The sequence below is a fragment of the Rhinatrema bivittatum genome, chromosome 11 (genome assembly GCF_901001135.1).
Source record: "Rhinatrema bivittatum chromosome 11, aRhiBiv1.1, whole genome shotgun sequence".
Taxonomy (NCBI): domain Eukaryota; kingdom Metazoa; phylum Chordata; class Amphibia; order Gymnophiona; family Rhinatrematidae; genus Rhinatrema; species Rhinatrema bivittatum.
In genome coordinates this window covers 54,313,917-54,334,699 of record NC_042625.1, presented here as the reverse complement: position 1 = coordinate 54,334,699, position 20,783 = coordinate 54,313,917, and the positions used below count along the sequence as shown (strand labels likewise).

General features: G+C 43.4%; 1 protein-coding gene and 1 long non-coding RNA gene across 2 annotated transcripts; one reads left to right on the top strand and one right to left on the bottom strand.

The window, feature by feature from the left end:
- Positions 1-423: 423 nt before the first annotated feature.
- On the bottom strand, positions 424-13,121 carry LOC115100829. The gene is made up of 2 exons (XR_003859193.1): positions 10,819-13,121; positions 424-1,633 (listed from the first exon to the last, which is right to left on the bottom strand). It is a non-coding gene; the product is annotated as an uncharacterized LOC115100829 (long non-coding RNA).
- LOC115100828 (cytochrome c oxidase subunit 6A1, mitochondrial) lies at positions 1,235-20,210 on the top strand. The gene is made up of 3 exons (XM_029619778.1): positions 1,235-1,367; positions 4,510-4,652; positions 20,000-20,210. Exons 1-3 carry the CDS (start codon positions 1,271-1,273, stop codon positions 20,078-20,080), a joined length of 321 nt encoding a protein of 106 aa, XP_029475638.1. The 5' UTR covers positions 1,235-1,270; the 3' UTR covers positions 20,081-20,210.
- Positions 20,211-20,783: the final 573 nt, after the last annotated feature.

The window sequence follows — 20,783 nt, the reverse complement described above, 5'->3', positions numbered from 1 at the left end:
TGAGCAAGGGGGAAATGGAAAGGAGGATTTGGGGGTAAGGGAGTTTCAGGAGAACAAGGATGCAGCTGTTGAGAGGAAAGACAAGGAGGACAGATAGCTGGAGATAGTTTTAGGAGCAACTCGATGAGGGGGCAAAGGAGGACTGAGAGAGGGCAATAGAGGGGAGAGGTGGTGAGATGTGGCATTGGCACAAAGACCTGGAGGGACAGAAGGAGGGATGAAATCTAGATGAGTGGATAGAGAGGCAGAGAGAAAGAATGAAGAAAAAGGAGAAGAAAACAATTAATATTAGCCAGATATAAGGGAACAAATGAAGACGACAGGAAAGCAATGAAACAGAAAATGAAGAGGAGACCAACAAGAGGAAAGCAGTATAAAGAGGATTAAAGTGATCAGAAAAATAAAATGTCCAGACAGCAAAAGTAGAAAAAACTCCCAAAACATTTTATATTCAGTTTAACGAATGGAATATGTCATCTTCGGGAATGTGCAGCTCTTGGTATCTTTTTACACAAAACAGAAGGAAATGTATGTTTCTCTTTCTTTGATGTTGCATGGGTGGCATGCAGAATCGGGCTTCTTGGGGTTTCCAGTTCAGTTTTTGAATGAAGGTTCATGGTACCAGGCTCCCCATACTGGTTCCAACTGAACCGGAATCCCAAAAGAGGAGGAAACGTCTGGGTCAAAATAAGCATGAAAATGAAAGCCTCTATATTTAACACTGTCCCATTTCGTGGTGCTGTAAGTTGTGTTCGTGCCCGGGCGAGGGCGCACTTTTATACCTGGCTATAGATGCCAAATGGTCTGGCTACAGCTCTACTTGAGATTCTCATATTTAAGTTTTAAGTCCACGGGGAAAAATACTACCGGCAAGGCCTACAGTTCCTGGAATCATGGTCGGGCCCCAAACATATGAGGTAAAGGGTGTGCTGGTCCCCACTAGCTGGTGCAGCGTTGTCCTTTCCTGGAACCTTTACCTGCTGTAGACATAGCGACTAAAGCAAAAGACTGACGAAATTCACCAAAATGTAGCAATTCTTTGGAGAAACGAGCAACCCAACCCCGCGCAGAGACCAAAGGAAGCTCATGCTGCGGCGTTGGCGCGGAAGTATCACGTAGAAAAGATCTAGAATCCTGAGGTGGACGGCATTGGGCGCTGTCAGATGAGGTCACCCAATCGTTGGCTGAATGCTCTGCAACCGAGTCGGAGGCGTCTCCTCAAGCGCACAGTAGCATCAGTTCCGCTCGCAGTGACATCAGTAGCGGGAAGATGGCGGCGCTAGGCAAAGTCTCCCGGGTCCTGGCTCGCAGCCTTCAGGCCGGCGGGCGGCGCTTCTCGGCTGCGGCGCAGCATGAAGGACACTCGGGTAAGGTGGAAGCGAGGGTTGCGCTCTTCCCCTGTGCTCCGGGGTCCTCGCTGCGGCCTTCGGTAGCCCAAGGGCAAGCAAGGGCGAGGGTCAGACTAGTGCTACTGACTGGAATCGTGCTGCAGTAGTCGCTATCGCTCTTCGTTCAGATTTTTGTCACAGTTCGTGTGCCCTCAATCGCTTTTTCTTATCTGGAATCGCAGAGAGGGTAAAGCCCATTGCTTAGGGCCTGGAGGTCTTTGATCAGCAACAGGAAACGCAATTCTCTGTAAAGAAAACAAAAAATTGCAATCTGTATGAGCTGTGGTAACCATATGCAAATTTATGTAGGAAAGAAGGCAGCTAGACACTTAAAATGTTCACTTTAATATTTAAAGCTCTTCTTTTTTTTTTTGGAAAATAAGTAGCATGCATTGAGTCTTCATAATAAAATGTTTAAAATGGCTGCCTTTGTCAAGTTCGATTCAGTCGCACATAAACTATCTCACAAGGGGCTCAGGTGGTAAGTTCCATTCCTTGGTGGGTTTTGGAGATATTGTGGCCGGATTCATGCTCCAGGACCTAACTGAATGTAAACTGGGAGTGGATATAAACTGAGCTCCACGTAGCTGTGAATGGAAGCTCATCGTCCAGATCCTAGCCCTGCTTCCAGTTGAGCTGGAAGTACAAAGATGCTGGGGGAAATTGTCAGGGAAAACAAAAGAAAACATTTTACTGTGGAAGTGTTTGCTAGAACTGACTGTCTCTCCCCTCCGTCTTCCTTCCTAACTAAACCCAGGACTAATCTTCTAAGTTCTATGAAGACTGGATTTTCTTAAATAAAACACAAATATGCCTTCTAAAAAACAGGCCGATATAGTAAAGTGCACTCAGATGAGCACTCTGGTCACAGCTTTTGGATGCGTGTCTACTACCCTTTATACAATAAAGTGTTTAGTGCATCCAAAACACGTGTCCAAACCCCCTGAAAACTAATAGTGCTCATCACAAGCAAATACATGTTGAGGCTTTTGCTATTTGCCTGGGGTACAGTAAAAAAAATGTGCACCTGATCTGCACATTTTATGCACATTTAATTTCTGAGCAGCCTGAAAAAGTATACAGATAAGCAGAAAATACTGCTTTTCTGTACATTTTCCGACTTAATATTGTGGCGATATTAAGTAGGAGGAACCAAAAAGTAAAAAAAAAAAATTTTTTTTCATTTAAAAAACAAATGTGCTGGCAGATCAGGTTAGGAAAAAGGGTGCTCAATTTTATGAGCTCAGAAAATTGAGCATCTGTTTTCCAAACCTGCTGACAGTTACCTCTCCTGGGCTTCTGCTACTAAGGAGGCGCTAGGGGTGCGCTATTTATTTATTTAAAGAATTTTTATATACCGGGGCACGTAGCAAAACATCACCTCGGTTCACAGTGTAACATAACATAGCAAATAGCTTTACAATGAATATAAATAACGGTTCACAATATAAAATGATATAGTAGCAGGCTTTACAAAAGATTATTATCTGCTTGTAAACTATATACAAGAGACTGAAAATTAACTATATACAAGGGAGGATGCAGTCAAATTTGACTGATAACATGGGCAACCGTAAAGGTTTGGGGAGGAGGGGGGTGGCGGAGAGGTAGGGTGAGCTGAAGGGAATATGGAATGGTAACATGGGTAACAGTAAAGGTTAGGGGAGGAGGGGGGTGGCGGAGAGGTAATGTGAGCAGAAGGGAATATGGAAGTCTGAGGAGGAGGGAGATGAGAAGGCGGGTAGATGCGGGAAGTGTATTAGTAAGTTTGGATCAGGTAGGGGGTAGAGTTGTAGATGTGGATGGTAGTCAATTAGTCGGGGTATGCTCGTTTGAAGAGCCATGTTTGTCCTAGCACCTCCTTTTTAGCGTGACCCCTCTTTTAAATATGGTATCGCACGCGTTAGGAAAGCACCCTGCACATGTTACAATTTATTTATTATTTATTTATTTAAAGTTTTTTGTATACCGACATTCGTTAGGAAAATATCACATCGGTTTCCATGGAACAAAAAAGTAACCAACAGGGCTTTACAATGAAACTGATAATCGAACTGGGGGGGGGGGGGGGGGGGGGGAGGGGCGAGGGGAAGGGAGGTTGGAGGAGGGAAACCAAGGTTTTTGCTTGGTTTCCCAAGCAGACTGATATAGTATCTCCCTGCACTTGCAAATAAGTTTCTCTATAGAAAATACATTCCATTTTCTATATCCAGGAGTTAGGTACTCCTAACAGGAGTGGGCGAATAAAGGGATGGATCTAGACCATCACCTGTTGTCATGACTTTTGTGGCCTGTCTATCTTGTGCTGGTGTTTCATTATCTCCAACTTGCCCATGCTGACATTGCTTGTGTCTGCATGTCATTTCAGACCTCGGTTGATGATGATGGTGTAAGCTGTTAGATACAGGCATAGTTGCCTTTAATTTGTATCCTGCAACACTGGATAATTAGCCCAATGAAGGCATGAGTGGCATTGGCCAGCTTGCCTAGAGATCTATGATTTCTTCCTCCTATCCATGGAGCATGATATTGAGAAGAGCAAGAGGAAGGGTGGCCTAAAAAAAGGAAGCCTGAATCTTTTCAGTTGTTAACAATCAAAAGTGGAAGGGAATCTGGTTTTTTTTTTTCCTTTAGTTGCCTGTGCTTGTACTTATTAGCCTGCATTTTTTCCTTAGAAAATCAGTTTGATGCTCAGCAAGCAGGGTACTGTGGTCATGCTGGTTGCTTTTGTGATAGTGACTTGTGTGCTGATGTAATATGTTATGCTCAGCAGAGCATGCAGTTGTGCCTGTGGTCTGTGCACATTTTTGGTGTGCAAACCTTACTCCTGATACAGTAAATGGATGTAAGGCTGTGATTGCCACCATCTGTAACAGACCATGCATATAGCAAGCAAACTGAACTTGTTAGTGTCTCGGGTGTGAGACATCTCATGTACACCACATCCAGTGATCTAATTCCCTGGTCACCCAGTGAAAGAAATCTATGAGATTTCTTTGACATCACTTCTTTCTGTGGGCATAGTCATGGTATTTTAGCCCATCTGTAGTCTTGTTGCAAAGAACTCCTAGGACTGCATTAGTGTCCTTCATCTGACTTTTTTTTTTCCTCTACCTGACAGCTCGGACTTGGAAGATTCTGACGTTTGTGGTGGCGCTGCCTGGGGTTGGGGTCTGCATGTTAAATGCATACCTGAAGTCACAGCATCACTCACATGAGCAACCTGAGTTCATACCCTACTCCCACCTGCGCATTCGGACCAAGGTATACAATCAGTGAGGCACACTGTGCCTCACCCCAGAAACCTAAAGGAATTGCTGCCCTCTGGAGAGAGCCATAAAGGGGGAAGTAATGGGGCAGGGTAGCATTTGCTGATTTAAAGACACTTCTAGTTACTGGCAATAAGCCTGTGAATAAGTGAAAGAGTACTTGTGCTCTCTGAACTTCTCAATCCTTTGCTGTTTGGTATGAGGATGCAGACGCTCTTCTCTTATAGGCCATGAGCATTCTGCTACTACTGTGTCCAGAGCACTGACCCTTAGTCTCTCCCTGCCCTCTGTAAAGGCAGTGCAGAAACGTGCTTACTGACCTCAGGGCTACTTGTCCTCCCCCTCCCCTGTGGGTCTGTGCTTCCAGTCAAAAGGGGAACTACCAAGGGAGGAGGAAAAGCAAACATGCAGCTATTCCAATGCTGCTGCCATGAGGCAGCCTGCTATTAGGCTGGGGCCACCTCTTGATGTCTCTACCAGACTGGACTCGTGTTTCAGTATCCAGGGATAGCTCTTGCAGTCACTAACAGATATTACTTCTCTTATTGCTTCCACAGGTGTTTTTTTTTTCTGTTTCCTGTGGGGGGCAAGGGAGCAAGAAAGAACTAGATGTGGGGGTTAGGGATATGGGGACAGGGAGTGGGGAGATATACAAGCAGTGTCCATAATCCATTTCACATAAAATTGCTTTCCTAGCATATAGACAGATGGACTCAGGACCAGTGGGTTTATGCTCCCCTGCCTGCAGATGGAGATGGAGCAAGCTGACGTCACAGTATATATAACCCTGCAGTGACCCCAGCCTGCCAGTATTCTCCGTTTCCAGCAGATGATGTGTGTACATCTCCCTGTGGGAATTGCTTTGAGCTTTTGGAAAGGAGAAATTTGAAATTCTAAATTCAGGAAAAGAAAGCCCCGCTCTCCTGTGGTGATACCTAAAGGTCCTCCCCCCCCCCCCCCCCAGTTAAGAATTCCTGAGGTGATTTCCGTGGTCCCTCAGAGGTACGCCTTGTTCCGGAAGCTGGGTTTCCTGGCATGGACTTAGCTGCTAGTTCAGCTGAAAGGAGGCAGAGCATGATGATGACCGGTAAGTGCTGAGCTCAGGTAAAGTTAAAAAAAATAATTTTTTTTTACCTGAATCAGAGACAGAGGGGTTTCTGGACTTCCTCCATTCTCAGTTCTTGGTGCGCCATGCCGACATTGGTTACAGCTTCCTTTGGGGTTGGCGAATTGGACAGCCTGGTAAGTTGAGTGGCCCTCTGTGAGCTAGGCCCCGTACAGACTTTTTTCTTGTACGCCGTGTGGTAGGCCGCGGTGGCCGTTTTTGCATGTTCTTGTGCATATTCTGCTACCCCCTATAGGCTGTCGGTGTGCACAGTTTATCGGCATTGTGCATTTGGTTTTGGATGCGCTTTTTATGCACACAAACGTTTTTACGTGCTTAACTTGGTCTACAGGTTGTGCGTGAGCCTTGCCGCGCTTATTTTTTTGGGCGCATTTCATTTTTGAGCATAAGCCATTCTGACGCTTGTTTACCGCAGCGATGGCGCCTGTAAGCAAGAAACCTAAGCGTCTTTCTGTTTGTGTTGCCTGTCATATTAGGGCTTCTCAGCCTGATTTGGCTTCTAACCTGTGTCAACGCTGCTCGGATTCTTGCGGAAAGTTGTTTTCCTCGAATTTTCCTAAGCCTGGCTCTTTCAATTCTGATGATAGGTTGGTCATGGCCTTGACTGGGGGGATAATCCAACAATGGAAATAGGAGAACTTCTACTCTCCAATAGTAATGCACACACAAAGAAGGAGAGTAGACAAAGTATGCAGTCCAAAGACTTAAATAAAGTTTTTCAAACAAGAAGTCTTTCTTGCTTTTATTGCCGTGGGCAAAGGTGCATATGCTTCCTCTTCAGCGCTCTCTGCTGTCTCGTGGGAATCCGCAGTCTCAGGATTATGCAGTTTGGCTCCACTTGCCAATGGAAATCTGCTCCTGCCTCCAGTGGTGGTTGCAGGAGGATCATCTGGTGAAAGGAGTTCCCTTGTCCTCTCCGGCCTGGTTGGTACTCACGAAAGTTGCAAGTCTCCAAAGTTGGGGGGCTTAATGTTAATGGCCCAAGGGCGCTGGAATGCTGAAGAGTCCCGCTAGAACATCAGTCGCCTGGAGGCCCAGGCAGTACGGCTGGCATGCTTGCAGTTCAGCCACAGGCTATGGAATCGAGCGGTTTGCATGATGTCGGACAATGCAACGACAGTGGCCCTTATTAATCACCAGGTAGGAACCAAGAGCCAGAAAATGTCGCAGGAAATAGACCAGTTAATGGAATGGGCGGAAGGTCATCTGCAGATGATCTCGGCCTCTCACATTGCAGGAAAAGACAACGTAAGAGCGGACTTCCTCAGCAGGGAGCGTCTGGACCCAGGAGAGTGGGTGTTGTCAACCAAGGCATTTCAGCTGATTATGGATTGCTGGGGCTTTCTGTTCCTAGACCTGCTGGTGACTTCTTGAAATGCGAAGATTCTTCGCTTCTACAGTCGCAGGAGAGATTCGTGGTCCTTGGGAATAGACGCTCTTGTCAGGTCTGGTTGGAAGAAAGATTGCTTTATGCCTTTCCTCCGTGGCCCTTGCTGGGCAGGATAATTCACAAGATTGAAGGCCACAGGGGGCTAGTACTCCTGGTGGCGTCGGACTGGTCCAGGTGTCTGTGGAATGCGGATTTGCAACGACTCCTGGGGGAGGCCCCCCTTAGTCTTCCACCGCACATGGATCTGCTTCAGCAGGGACCAGTTCTTCACGAGAGTCTGACTTGATTCTTTCTTATGGTTTGGCCCTTGAGAGGGCTTGCCTGTTAGTCCTCTGCAGTGATTGTCACTTTACTCCACACTTGCAAATTGTCCACTTCTTGGCTTATGTGCAGGTTAGGAGAGTTCTTGAGGCTGGTGTGAGGAGTAGAGTGTTCTTCCTTGTTCAGTTAAGATCCCTCTCATTCTAGATTTTTTTGCAGGATGGATTGAATAAAGGCTTGACTCTTGGCTGTTTCAGAGACTTGATGAATGGTGTTTCCTTGTCGTCTCATCCTGATGTGGCCCGTTTTCTGAAGGGAGTGAAACACCTTGGGCCTCCCTTGAGGTTACCTGTTCCATTGTGGAGTCTTAATTTGGTGCTGGACTTTTTGGTGGGCCCTACATTCTGACCATTGCGTAGCCTTTCCTTACGGTTGTTAACTTTGAAGACTGTGTTCCTGGTGGCTGAATGTTCTGCACATCCGATTTCTGAGCTGCAGGCCTTGTCTTGCCGGGAGCTGTTCCTTCGGGTAACTCTGGGGGCATTACAGCTGCATAGTGTTCCATCCTTCTTGCCCAAGGTAGTCTTGGACTTTCATTTGAACCAGTCCATCTCCTTGCCATCGCTGGATAAGGTCAAGGATGTGGAGGAGTTTCGCTTTTTGCACTCCTTGGATGTTAAGTGTCTTGTCGTGTTGTATCTGGATGTCTGTGAGTCTCTTTGAAAGATGGTTGCCTGTTTGTTCTCCATAGTGGGGGTTGCCTACTCAGGTTAGGGCTCATTCCACAAGGGCTCAGGCAGTGTCATGGTCTGAGGTTAGTCTGTCTCCTGTCAATATCTGCCGAGCTGCGTTGTGGTCCTCACACTTTTTTTCCAGGTTTTATCGTCTGGATGTGCAGGCCCGGGAGGATGTAGCCTTTGCATGTGCGGTGTTGACTGGACTGCGGGCAACCTCCCACCCTGTCGGGGAATAGCTTTGGTACATCCCACTGATCCTGAGTCCATCTATCTACACTCTAGGAAATGGAGAAATTACTTACCTGATAATTTTGTTTTACTTAGTGTAGACAGATGGACATAGCTTTCTGCCCTTGGCTGCCGCATGAGTGTGTCAGTAGTCCTCCTGTGGGGCTCTGGGTCCCAAGTGATTACTGATAAGTGTTCATCTAGTCCCTAGCTTGGAGTACCTAGAATCGTTTGTGAGTTCAGTGTTTATGGTTGGTTGAATACAGTTTTGGTTATCTGTTTTAATCAAGCTTTTTTGCTAGTCTGTCCACAGTTGCTTTTGAAGAGAATACTGGCAGGCTTGGGGTCACTAGTTTGATCCGTCTCCATCTGCTGGCAGGGGAGCATAAACCCACTGATCCTGAGTCCATCTGTCTGTACTAAAGAAAACAAAATTATCAGGTAAATAATTTCTCCATTTTTTTAAGGTCGTCTGACAGCTTGAGTGAGCTATATTTACAGATAACACAAAGTAGTAACACAATAGATGACAGAAAAAGATCAACCACCCTATCCAGTCTGCTCACTTATATTGTCCAGAATGCTAGAGACATCCCACCTGCTAGCCACTGTTTATCCAGGACCAATGCGTTCTGTAAACTGTGCTCATGTACAAGAAAAGAAAATAATGGACAGATATGAGATCAGGGAGGAGTTGGTGCTCGGTTGCATTTGGGAATTTTTATATGCACATCTGTCAAGAAGATGAATCTGAACCAGGTAGACTGGATGGTCTTTATCTGCCATTTTTTACTGTTATGTAAATGTTGATTAAATCTCAAAATAAACCAAACTGGTTGAACCAGTGCGCTGCATTGCTAGGTGGAGGGATCTGGGTTCATTTCTTGGCTTAGGTCTTCCACTTTCTTGGCCAGCCGGAGCTGATGATGCTATAGGGAGGAGGGAGTCCTAGTTGTTGCACAATGGTGACACCTGGTGGCTGGATTCAGGGCCCATGATTTGCAGGGTTCTGGAAGAAGCCCTGGTACATAATCCCTGCCCCAGGACTGTTGCTGCAGTGTCTACTCCAGTACATGGTGGGGGAATATGAAACATTCCCGAGTAGTTTTGAATGAGGGATCATTGGATGGGATCCCAGTCCTAGTTTTGATTATGCTGAAAGCCCAAAAGAGCAGGAGGAAACGGGCTCCTTCTTCCCCCCAAAAAAGAACTAAACCAAAATCTAAAAGGAGACTAGGGAGTTCAGAAGAGAACTAGCTTTGTTCTTGGCCAGTAATGTATTGTGCTATACAGTAATAAAGGTTAAACAAAAAACAATATAAGGTTGAGACCTTTTTGTTGAACTAAACTTGATACATTTCTTGACTAGCTTTGAAGAGTTAGCATTCCCTTCCTCTGCTCCAAGCAGGACTAAGACACTGCCTGAAACTGGCAACAAAACATAGGAAGTATTTTTTTTTTTTTCACTCAACACACAATCAAGCTATGGAATCTGTTGCCAGAGGATGTTGCCAAGGCAATTAACATAACGGGGTTCAAAAGAGGATTGGACAAGTTCTGAAGGAAAAATCCATAATAAGTAGGTTTGGGAAAGGCATTGTCAGAGACTGGATGCTGGGCTCAGTGAACCCTGGTCTGACTCAGCAAGGCACTTCTTAAGTTCTGAAACAGAATAAGTAGATCAGAGCAAGAGATGGCATTGCTAGAAAATACGAACAAATCATAAAATGACTTTCAAGGGTAGTGTGAGCAGTAGAAGGGGTGTAGTGTTACAGTGATAAGATTAGTCCTGGGGCAATTCTGTGCTACTGCGGAATGTGGAATTTGCGCAAAATTCTCCTTTCCTGCAGATTTCCTCCCTCCCCTCACAGAATTGGAGATTTCCTCTCTTGCCTAGCGTAGCAGTCTTGGCTACACTGCCTCCGAGAGTGCTATGCTAGCATGCTCGCCTGCCAGAAGAGGAAGCGCGCGGAGGCAGTGCGGCATGGGCGAGGTTCGCATGGAGGCATAGTGGCACGAAGGCCAGGATTATACAATTGGTGAGCGAGGAGAGGAGGGGGAGGGTGTTTCTGGTGGGGGCTCGAGGAATGAGGGGAAAGCAGGTGAATGGGGACAGGGGCAGAGGTCAAGGGGGGATTTGTATTTTCATTTGTTTTGGGCCAGAGATCTGCAGCCTTTGACATGTGCTCTGGCACTGGACAGCTGAGCGGACTCTGACTTCCCCACAAAGGTGTGGTTTTTTTTGTGTGTAAATTTCTTTGGCATAAAGATCATAACAAATATAGCTACGAAACAGCACATGCCCACATTTTTCAAATGTACAATCATCTGAAAGCAAATCTACCAAGCTTCTAAACAATATTCCACATTATCCCCTACAACCCTCCCCATCTTCCTTATATATCAGCCATGTGAGTACCTGAGGGAACATCTTCCGATCTGCATTTTTCATTGAAGATCGTGTATATTACTCTTCTCCCATCTGAAATGTACTACGCTTGTATAAAGGGGCTCCATATTTGGAGAGAGGATTTAGTAGTTCTCCGGGGCTGAAGTAGCCAGGACCTATAATCTAGTGTGAGTAACATTACTAATTCTCAGTGCCAAAAGGCCATTGTAGGGGCCTCTGCAGTGACCCGCTTTGTCAGTAGGCATTTCTTAGCGACTGCTAGGCTTTTATTTACAAAAAGCAAGCTCACTGGTGTCCCACATAAATTGTCTAATCCCACTCCCAACAAACACACAGATGCCTTACAAGGGATAGTAATGTGTAATAATGCAGTCAGCTTGCATATTATCTCTCTTTCCAAAAGGCTGTGACCATTGGGCATGCCCACATATTGTGTATGAATGTAGCATGTGGACTAGAACACTTGAGACAACTGGCAGACTTGGCTATACCCATCCGGAATGCCTGCATAGGATAGATTACAATTCTATACAGAACCCATAAATATTGATCCCTCAAAGCTGCAGAGATAATATCAGTGTAGGCAGTGATAGACCCTTCAAGGACATCTGAAGTAATTCGGATCCTCTTCTTTGTCAGCTCTCCACTTGACCACCAGGTTTTCCACTGTACTCATCTGTGCCTGTTTATGTAAAAAATGGTACATATGAGACAGCTTATAGCATTTGGTGTAAAAACTGCATAGCAATGTCTGAAAAACAGAAGTAAATGGGATCCTGGGGTCAGGGAACAATTTTATTTAGCTTTATAATTGTTTATAAGCCAGAAAACCCTTTTCTGGAAACCCAGTGATTCCTAAAACACCTCAAAGCTATGCTATGTTGAGGATCAACGAAAAAACTGAGGGTGTCAATACCCCTTTGTCTTAAATGGGCCCCAGGAACAAAATCAGGGTTTCCACAAACAGCCGCAAAGAAAAATCCTACGATACCCCCAAATGCTGCTACAACCCCCTCCACACTTGGTGCTTGTTGCTCACTAAAATATTAGAGCTCACACGTAGAAAGATTTTCTCTGCATGTGTGTGTAAAACATAACGCATATCCATTGGGGCTGTCAGTGTCTGCTCCATGGTAATGTCACCCAAGCCTATGTTTTATTTTTAAAAATGGGGTCTACATTACTGTCATACCATTTTCCCAATTCCCTATGAAGATAAATCCCCTAAATATTTCAATTTTGGGCAGTCCATTGAGGAGGAAATTCCTCCCAGGATCTTTCCAATCCATCTGCTAGAGCTAATGCTTCAGACTTATCAGTATTAATTTTAAAGCCAGAAAAAGTGCCACAGCAGGCAAAAATGCCCAGTATCGTTTCGCTTCTGGCGAAAATAGTTAAATATCGTCACCAGACAAAAATAGCGCTGGAAGGTTGTTATTCTTAATGAACTCTTATCTGTCTAAGGTACTCATCTAATACTCGGATTAATGGTTCAACTGATAATATAAAAAGTAACGGCGATAAAGGACAATCCTGTCTAGTGCCCCTGGCTAAATAATATGGGGGGATACAGTTCCATTGACACACATGCTAGCAGCTGGATTGCTATATAAAACTTGAATTTCCTCCTTGATGAACCCTTGAAATCCCATAATGTTTAATATCCTTGCTAGGAAGGACCAGTCCACCATGTCAAACGCTTTCTCCATGTTGAATCCAATTAGATCTGGGTCCTCTACCCCGCTAGTCACACACAGGGTCTGAAGAACCTATTCTGCGGACGTACATACTCTGTTTTCGTCCCCGCACAAATCATGACTGACCTATCAAAATTGTCAGGCAGAATGAGTTTCAAGCGGTTAGCTAATATTTTTGCAAATATTTTGATATTTACATTTTAACGAGATAAGACGCTAACTGGGGTTCCCTGCCCGGCTTAGGTAGTATAATAATGTGCGCCATTTTCATGGTGTCTGGCATTGCTTCTTGCTCTATCATCGCCTGAAACAGGTTTTTTAGGGATTCAACTACTTCCAAACGCAGTGTCTTATAAAATAACACCATCAGGCCCAGGTGCTTTTAAGGGTTTGAGCTCTGCTATAGGAGTTTGAATCTCTACTGCATTGATAGGCCTGTTCAGAAATTCTAACTGACGATCCGTTAGGGAAGGCAACTTAATGTCTTTCAAGGAGAACATAAGAACATAAGAAAATGCCATACTGGGTCAGACCAAGGGTCCATCAAGCCCAGCATCCTGTTTCCAACAATGGCCAATCCAGGCCATAAGAACCTAGCAAGTACCCAAAAACTAAGTCTATTCCATGTAACCATTGCTAATGGCAGTGGCTAAATTCTTTTAGTGAACTTAATAGCAGGTAATGGACTTCTCCAAGAACTTATCCAATCCTTTTTTAAACACAGCTATACTAACTGCACTAACCACATCCTCTGGCAACAAATTCCAGAGTTTAATTGTGTGTTGAGTAAAAAAGAACTTTCTCCGATTAGTTTTAAATGTGCCACATGCTAACTTCATGGAGTGCCCCCTAGTCTTTCTACTATCCGAAAGAGTAAATAACTGATTCACATCTACCCATTCTAGACCTCTCATGATTTTAAACATCTCTATCATATTCCCCCTCAGCCGCCTCTTCTCCAAGCTGAAAAGTCCTAACCTCTTTAGTCTTTCCTCATAGGGGAGCTGTTCCATTCCCCTTATCATTTTGGTAGCCCTTCTCTGTACCTTCTCCATCGCAATTATATCTTTTTTAAGATGCGGCGACCAGAATTGTACACAGTATTCAAGGTGCGGTCTCACCATGGAGCGATACAGAGGCATTATGACATTTTCCGTTTTATTCACCATTCCCTTTCTAATAATTCCCAACATTCTGTTTGCTTTTTTGACTGCCGCAGCACACTGAACTGACTATTTCAATGTGTTATCCACTATGACGCCTAGATCTCTTTCTTGGGTTGTAGCACCTATTATGGAACCCAACATTGTGTAATTATAGCATGGGTTATTTTTCCCTATATGCATCACCTTGCACTTATCCACATTAAATTTCATCTGCCATTTGGATGCCCAATTTTCCAGTCTCACAAGGTCTTCCTGCAATTTATCACAATCTGCTTGTGATTTAACTACTCTGAACAATTTTGTGTCATCTGCAAATCTGATTATCTCACTCGTCGTGTTTCTTTCCAGATCATTTATAAATATATTGAAAAGTAAGGGTCCCAATACAGATCCCTGAGGCACTCCACTGTCCACTCCCTTCCACTGAGAAAATTGACCATTTAATCCTACTCTCTGTTCCTGTCTTTTAACCAGTTTGCAATCCACGAAAGGACATCGCCACCTATCCCATGACTTTTTACTTTTCCTAGAAGCCTCTATCAGCTACATCAGTATTTTCTCTAGAATATAGAAAGTGGTAGTAGTCTTGAAAAACTCTCCCAATGTCCCCAGAGGTGGATACCAAATTTCCCTGCTGATCTTTCAGCGTTGTTATAAAAGAAGCCCCCATTTTAGGCGTGACAAGCTTGCCTATCTTGTTTCTGTGAACATACACTTTGTTTAAGAGCAGTTATAGATGTGCGTGCTCTCTGATGTAATTTGGCATTAAGTCGACTTTGAAAAGACCAAAAGGTTTGTTTGTCCATTTCCGAGTGGACGCTCACATATGCTCGTTTTGCTTCCTTTATTAGTAGGCTCCAGGATATCTCAATCCAGCTCCCTCTTTTTCCGAATAGTATACCCAATTATTTCTCCCCTCAACACAGCTTTTGCTGATTCCCAAAATAGTATTGCCTGAGAACTATGCTGGGCATTATAATGCACAAACTCTTGCCATATTTCACAAAGAAACCTGTTAAAACTGGTATCTTGTAATAACCATGCTGGCATTTTCCATTAACTCTAAGATCTTTGTATGCCTAGCTTTATGACACATGACACTGGTCCGAAATGGTCATCTATTCAATCTCTGCCCTAGAGCAGTGCCCAAACAATCCCTTAGAATAAAAAATATAATCCAGTCTGGATTTAGAGGGATGAGACCTGGCAATATGGGTATAATCTTTAGTATGGGGATTCAATATTTGCCAGATATCCAAAAATTGCAGCTTATTACCCTCTAGCAGCTTTACCATAGGCTGCCAAATTTGCTGGATACCTATATACCACTACTCAAAGAACCTACACTTGAAACCCCACATTTTCTTCTTTTTTTTTTTTTCTTTTTTGCTGATTCTATTTCTTATTCCATTTTTAATTGCAAAATTCACCTGTGTATTTCACACTTAACTGTGTAACCCCTATTCTTAAATGAATGTTATTTATAGTTATTTCATTTTTTCTTAAAAATTGTGTTAACTCCTTTGACTTGAAAATATTTAATAGGTGTGCAGTGATGCTTCATAAAGTTCAAGGAGCACTAACCTTAAGTGCCTTGCTCAAGTCTTTGATTTAATCATAAGCACCACCGTCCACCCAATTTAAATTATTTATTAAATTCCTCAAAAATATCTCTTTTTTTTATTTTTTTATTTTATCTTGAAAAGCTTTTCTTGTTTCTTCTTGTTTGTTTCTAAAAATGTTTTTAGTAAGTGTGAAAACACTAAAATACAAACACGGTTCACGTGACTTTAGGCATGGCTGAAACCGGAGGGAACAGTATTGGATTTTTACATTAAAAATGGAGACGCCTGTGGGTTTGAATGACCAGATTGACTGGCTGTCCCTCCTCTGAATTTCTGTTCAAGGGGAGGAGTTTTGTTTCAGCCATGCCTAAAGTCACGTGATGGAGTCCCTTTAAACCGGGACGCTGAACAGAGGAGAGCGGGTTCGCCATCTTTTGGAAGAGGAGTGTGGAGTGAGCAGCGTGAGGACGAGCTCTTATGAAGGTTGAAATTAATGAAAGATACTGTGCTACAGGGTGCAGCGAGAGAGTGGCTTCCCCTGATGAAGAGTAATTGAAACCTGGCCTCGTTGGGGCAAGTGCCGCCAAAAGACTACCTTTTCGAGGATTTCATACGTTAAGATAAGTGCCATTTGGGATTTGGAGCTCCCGTCTTAAATTTTTGGCGACCTGACATTCTCTGTTTGTATTTTAGTGTTTTCACACTTACTAAAAACATTTTTAGAAACAAACAAGAAAGAAACAAGAAAAGCTTTTCAAGATAAAATAAAAAAATAAAAAAATATTTTTGAGGAATTTAATAAATAATTAAAATTGGGTGGACGGTGGTGCTTATGATTAAATCAAAGACTTGAGCAAGGCACTTAAGGTTAGTGCTCCTTGAACTTTATGAAGCATCACTGCACACCTATTAAATATTTTCAAGTCAAAGGAGTTAAAACACAATTTTTAAGAAAAAATGAAATAACTATAAATAACATTCTTTTAAGAATAGGGGTTACACAGTTAAGTGTGAATTTTGCAATTAAAAATGGAATAAGAAATAGAATCAGCAGAAAAAAAAAAAAGAAGAAAATTTGGGGTTTCAAGTGTGGGTTCTTTGAGTAGTGTGATATTGGACATACCCTCACATTTGTGGATAATTTTCAGGATACTTATATACAGCAGGATCCATGAGACAATTTAGATCACTTCCCAGGATAAATAGCACAGATCCCCAACCCCATAATATTAGACATCAGTCTTGTTAAGAATTTGGGGTCATAGGTGTTTGGCCCATAGACTGCAGCCAAAATAGTAGGCTTCCCAAAGAGTTCCAGATACCACTACGTACCGCCTTCCCTTATCTGCAGTTGTCTTTTGTGCTGTAAAGGAGACCGATTTATGGAGTAAAATGGTGACACCTCTGCTTTTAGAGGAGCCTTGGGGAATCAAACACCTGCCCTACCATCGTCGTTTTAACTTCATATGTTCTTTGAGACATGGGTTTTCTGCAAAAATGCAACAGTGCCTTTTTAATTTTTGGATTTGTGATAACACCTTCTTCCTTTTTTACCGGTGTACCCAGACCTGCAAAATACCATGTGATGCATTTTATTGTCGACCCCCATATTTGTGACATAATGAAGCATACCAAAGTCTCCTCCATGCAGGAAGACACTATAGACAGTATCCTCTCATAAAAGCCAGCTGCGTAGCTTCTCCGATACCATATAACCAGATAGGGTCTGACCGACCTTTCCCCTTCAATGATAAATATACTCCTACAACCGCTGTTGAGCTCACCTATCTGTCCCCACCCCCAACCTCCTCCCACCCTCCATTCCCTTACCTCTCCTCCTGTTCCCATCCTCTGCACATCTGGCACTCCTGCATCGGAGTACAAGGAGCTATCAAAAGTAAACAAATATTCATAGACAATTTCCCAGTTATAACACAAACAAATAGTACTCTGGGTTGTGTGCCAACAGAATATCTTATCTATAAATTACTGTAGATAAGTAAACTCGCACACAGTACCCCACTAACCAGGGTGTAAGGGTAACAATCAAAATGTTAAAGGATATAACCATGACGATGTAGTCATCTTCTCCCTTTCCACTGAACATTCCCCGTTGGACATCATTTTTCGCATTGACATCCAAAGCATCTGGTGGTGACCATGGAGGCACCATATCCACAAATGGTTGCGCCACTTGCATCAGGTTTTGCATTGTGCCACTCTTTTAAGTTTTGCCAAATAGACGTGCAAATTTGATTTGTATCTGCACCAAAGCAGTGGCACGTGGCAAACGCTCTCATTTTCACTGCCACTGCAGCCGAATAGTCCTGGAAAAGCAGGATTTTTTTTTTCCTTGAAACTTCAGAGTAAGCCACTTATTAAACTGACATAGAATCTCTGCCTTGTGTGCAAAATTCAAAATGTGAGCTGTTACCACACTTGGCTTCTGCAGATTGTCTCGTCGCTGTCTCAGTCTGTGTGCTCTCTCCACCTGTACATGGCCTTGCAGTTCTGACAATCCTAGCACTCCTGGGGGCCAAGTTTTCAATGGTCAGACATAAATCTTTGACTGGTAGCGATTCCGGGAGACCAATAAACGGAATATTGTTCTGTCTGGATCTGGTTTCTAAGTCCTCCAGCTTTTCCGTTTTTCTCTGCCACGGATTTTCCAGCTTTGTAATTTTTAGCTGCAGCGTGTTTACTTCTCTTCATTGCAGCACATCCATGCCTCTTCCGTGTCCATTCTGCTGGTAAAAGCCTCAAGGGAGTCCTGAATTGACCTCCCCTTGAAAAAGAGGCCCAGGCCCTGAGAGTGTATGTGTGAGCCGTGTGTTTGTTGTTAGCTGGTGTGGGTGGATAGGTTTCTGCCTGAGAGACTGTATGAGAGAGAGTTGTATGTGGGAAGACAGAACATGTGTGTGACAGATGGTATGTGTAAGAGAGAAATAATTTTGCAGAATTAGGAAAATGGGTGTGCAGATTTTTAATTTTTTTGCGCAGAATTCCCCCAGGAGTATGAGCTGACAGCAAAGCAGCAGAAAGATTTTTGGTAGCAAATCTCTGTTTTAGTCAGGAGATCTCAGGAGTGAGGCATATGTGTTGTAGGATGGGCATATGCTCTCTTTCTGAGGATCTCAGAGGGAGGAATGAGGATCGTGGAAGTGACTAGTTGATGTGGATAGGCCGTGTACTTTTTTTTTTTTTTTGCTTTTCTGTACTTCCAGGACTGTTCGCGATTGGTCCTTTCACTGACATGTGACAATGAATGGACCAATTGGCAATAAGTGAAGGAGTGAATAAATTAATATTACATGCCCGACACTTTAATATTGATCACTCCGTCACTTATTGCCGATTTAGTCCTTTCACTGAGAATTGTCAGTGAAAAAGATTAATCGGAGGCCAGACCTTGGGGGGGAGGGAGCTTAGGGCAGGTCAAACATGGGCTCCCAGCCATGTCTCCGAGGCACCCAAGGCGCTAGGGATGCACATTTTTCCCTAGCATAACTTTTTTTTTTTTTTTAGTGCGGCAGGTCATTTGAATATAACATCGGGTCTCCGGGAGAGGTGGTTGGGCGCATGTTAAAGCGGGCGCTCAGCGTTGAGCGCCTCCTTTCTAGGCGCCGATACTGCATCGGCCTGAGTGCGTAGCTTGTCCCGAGTTAGAATCGTGGAGAAACAGCGAGGGGAAGGGGAGAGCATAAGTATAGTGGAGATGGCACAAGATGAGGGTAGAGGAATGAGAGTATAGGGAAGCGAATACATAAGAAGAGGGTAGGGGGTGCATAGTAGGAAAGCACAGTGCAGGAGGAAAACTAGAGAGAGGCAGAAGGAAGGCTATACAGAGGTGGAATATAGTGAATCAAAGGAGTGCAGGAGACAACTGAAACTAGAAAGAAGAGGGAAGGCAGAGAAAAAAAATGGAAAGGCACCAGGTGGGAGAGAGAATGAAAGTGAAAACAAATTGACATAAAATATCTTGGGATATGATCTAAGGTAATGCATCTTATTTGTTCATGTACCCAAAAATTTGGTGGGGTCTGCCCTCTCCGTTTTTGCAGGAGATATCCACCAGCCCTGAGGGTTTGCATGGAGAACCTTGTATTTTGTGATTTAAAAAAATCTTAGAGGATATGTTAAGTATCAGGATATTGCTAAATATTTTCACAGGGGTTACTCTCCCTCATGCCCCATAAATTGGCTGCCTTGCTATGCTCATTGTCTGTAACCAGCACCACAGAAATAAGTACCCCAAAATATAAGGATCTTATTTCTTTGCTAGAAAGGAGCAAGAGAAATTATACACAATCACGGAACACTAACATAGTGGAAATAACCATACAACAAAATTATAGAAAACAAACCATAAAATAAAAACAACTAAACAGGAAATGAGAATAAATAGCACTTAGCCAAGAAGCCTAAAATCATTAAGGGAGGGAACTGCTCAGCGTGCATAGCCAAGTCAGAGGTGCTGTGACTGACCTGGAGCTGAGTGGGCTGGGGAGACCATGGAAACTTGGCTCTGTTGCTGATTGCAGTGAGCTCAGAGCATTGCCAGCCCTGGGACTGCAAGTCGGGCTTTGCTAGGGATTTCCTACTAATAGTGTCAGAACCTCTGTAGTACTGCAAAAGTTATCTTCTGATTAGCATCTTCTGCTTCTAGGAGAACACAAAATGGTCACAATCACAAGGCAGGAATTGTCTGCTATTCCATTAATTAGCCTTATTTGTAAGACTTATATTTTGTTTTCTTCCACAGCCTTTCCCCTGGGGCAAAGGAGACAAGACACTGTTCCACAACCCTCATATGAATCCTCTCCCCTCCGGCTATGAGGAGTGAACATTAAACTTGACAGTCGCTCAGCTGATCTTGACCAGATTTCCTCTTCCACTGAACATTCTGAAATGCTTTCTGACTTCTGGTGGTGTCCTTGTAGCAGAAGTCACTTAAATAAACATATTATAAATTACTCATTGGGTGTGTAATGTCTGGCTTGGTCAGAGCTTTCATTTGCTTGTTTATACCAGATTTTGTTGTGCTCTTCTGCAAACAGTCTCTCTTCCTGTGATTTTATTTATTTAATGATTTTATATACTGTCCGAGGACCATTACAACGGTTTACATAATTTTGTGAGATCAGAGAAAAATAAAATACAATACAGTTTAGTAATAAAACAATAAAAGCAAAAACTTGAAAGCAAGTAGCATCAGCCTAAGAATTAAAACAAATTATCAAACAGAACAGTATAATATAAAAAAAAATGAAATAAAAGCAGGCAGTGTTGAATAACATGATCGATCATGACTTATGTTGCATCCTGATAGGCCTTCATGTTTTTACCTCCTTTCTGAAAATGTTTAATTCTGATTGGAGTCATAACTCCGTAGGGAGGGAATTCCAGATTTTTGGGCCTGACAATGACAGTGCATGATCTCTTACTTGACATAGGTGAGCAGATTGTACAGAGGGAAGGGAAAGAAGACCTTTATTGGCAGAGTGAAGATTATGTTGTGGAGTGTGAAGTCAAATGGTGGCATTGAG

What these genes read in the sequence shown, in the direction of transcription:
- LOC115100828 (XM_029619778.1), top strand. Translation starts at nt 1,271, where the DNA reads ATGGCGGCGCTAGGCAAAGTCTCCCGGGTCCTGGCTCGCAGCCTTCAG. An exon ending in GCAGCATGAAGGACACTCGG is followed by an intron (nt 1,368 to 4,509) that starts GTAAGGTGGAAG and finishes TCTACCTGACAG; the next exon opens with CTCGGACTTGGAAGATTCTG. An exon ending in ACCTGCGCATTCGGACCAAG is followed by an intron (nt 4,653 to 19,999) that starts GTATACAATCAG and finishes TTTCTTCCACAG; the next exon opens with CCTTTCCCCTGGGGCAAAGG.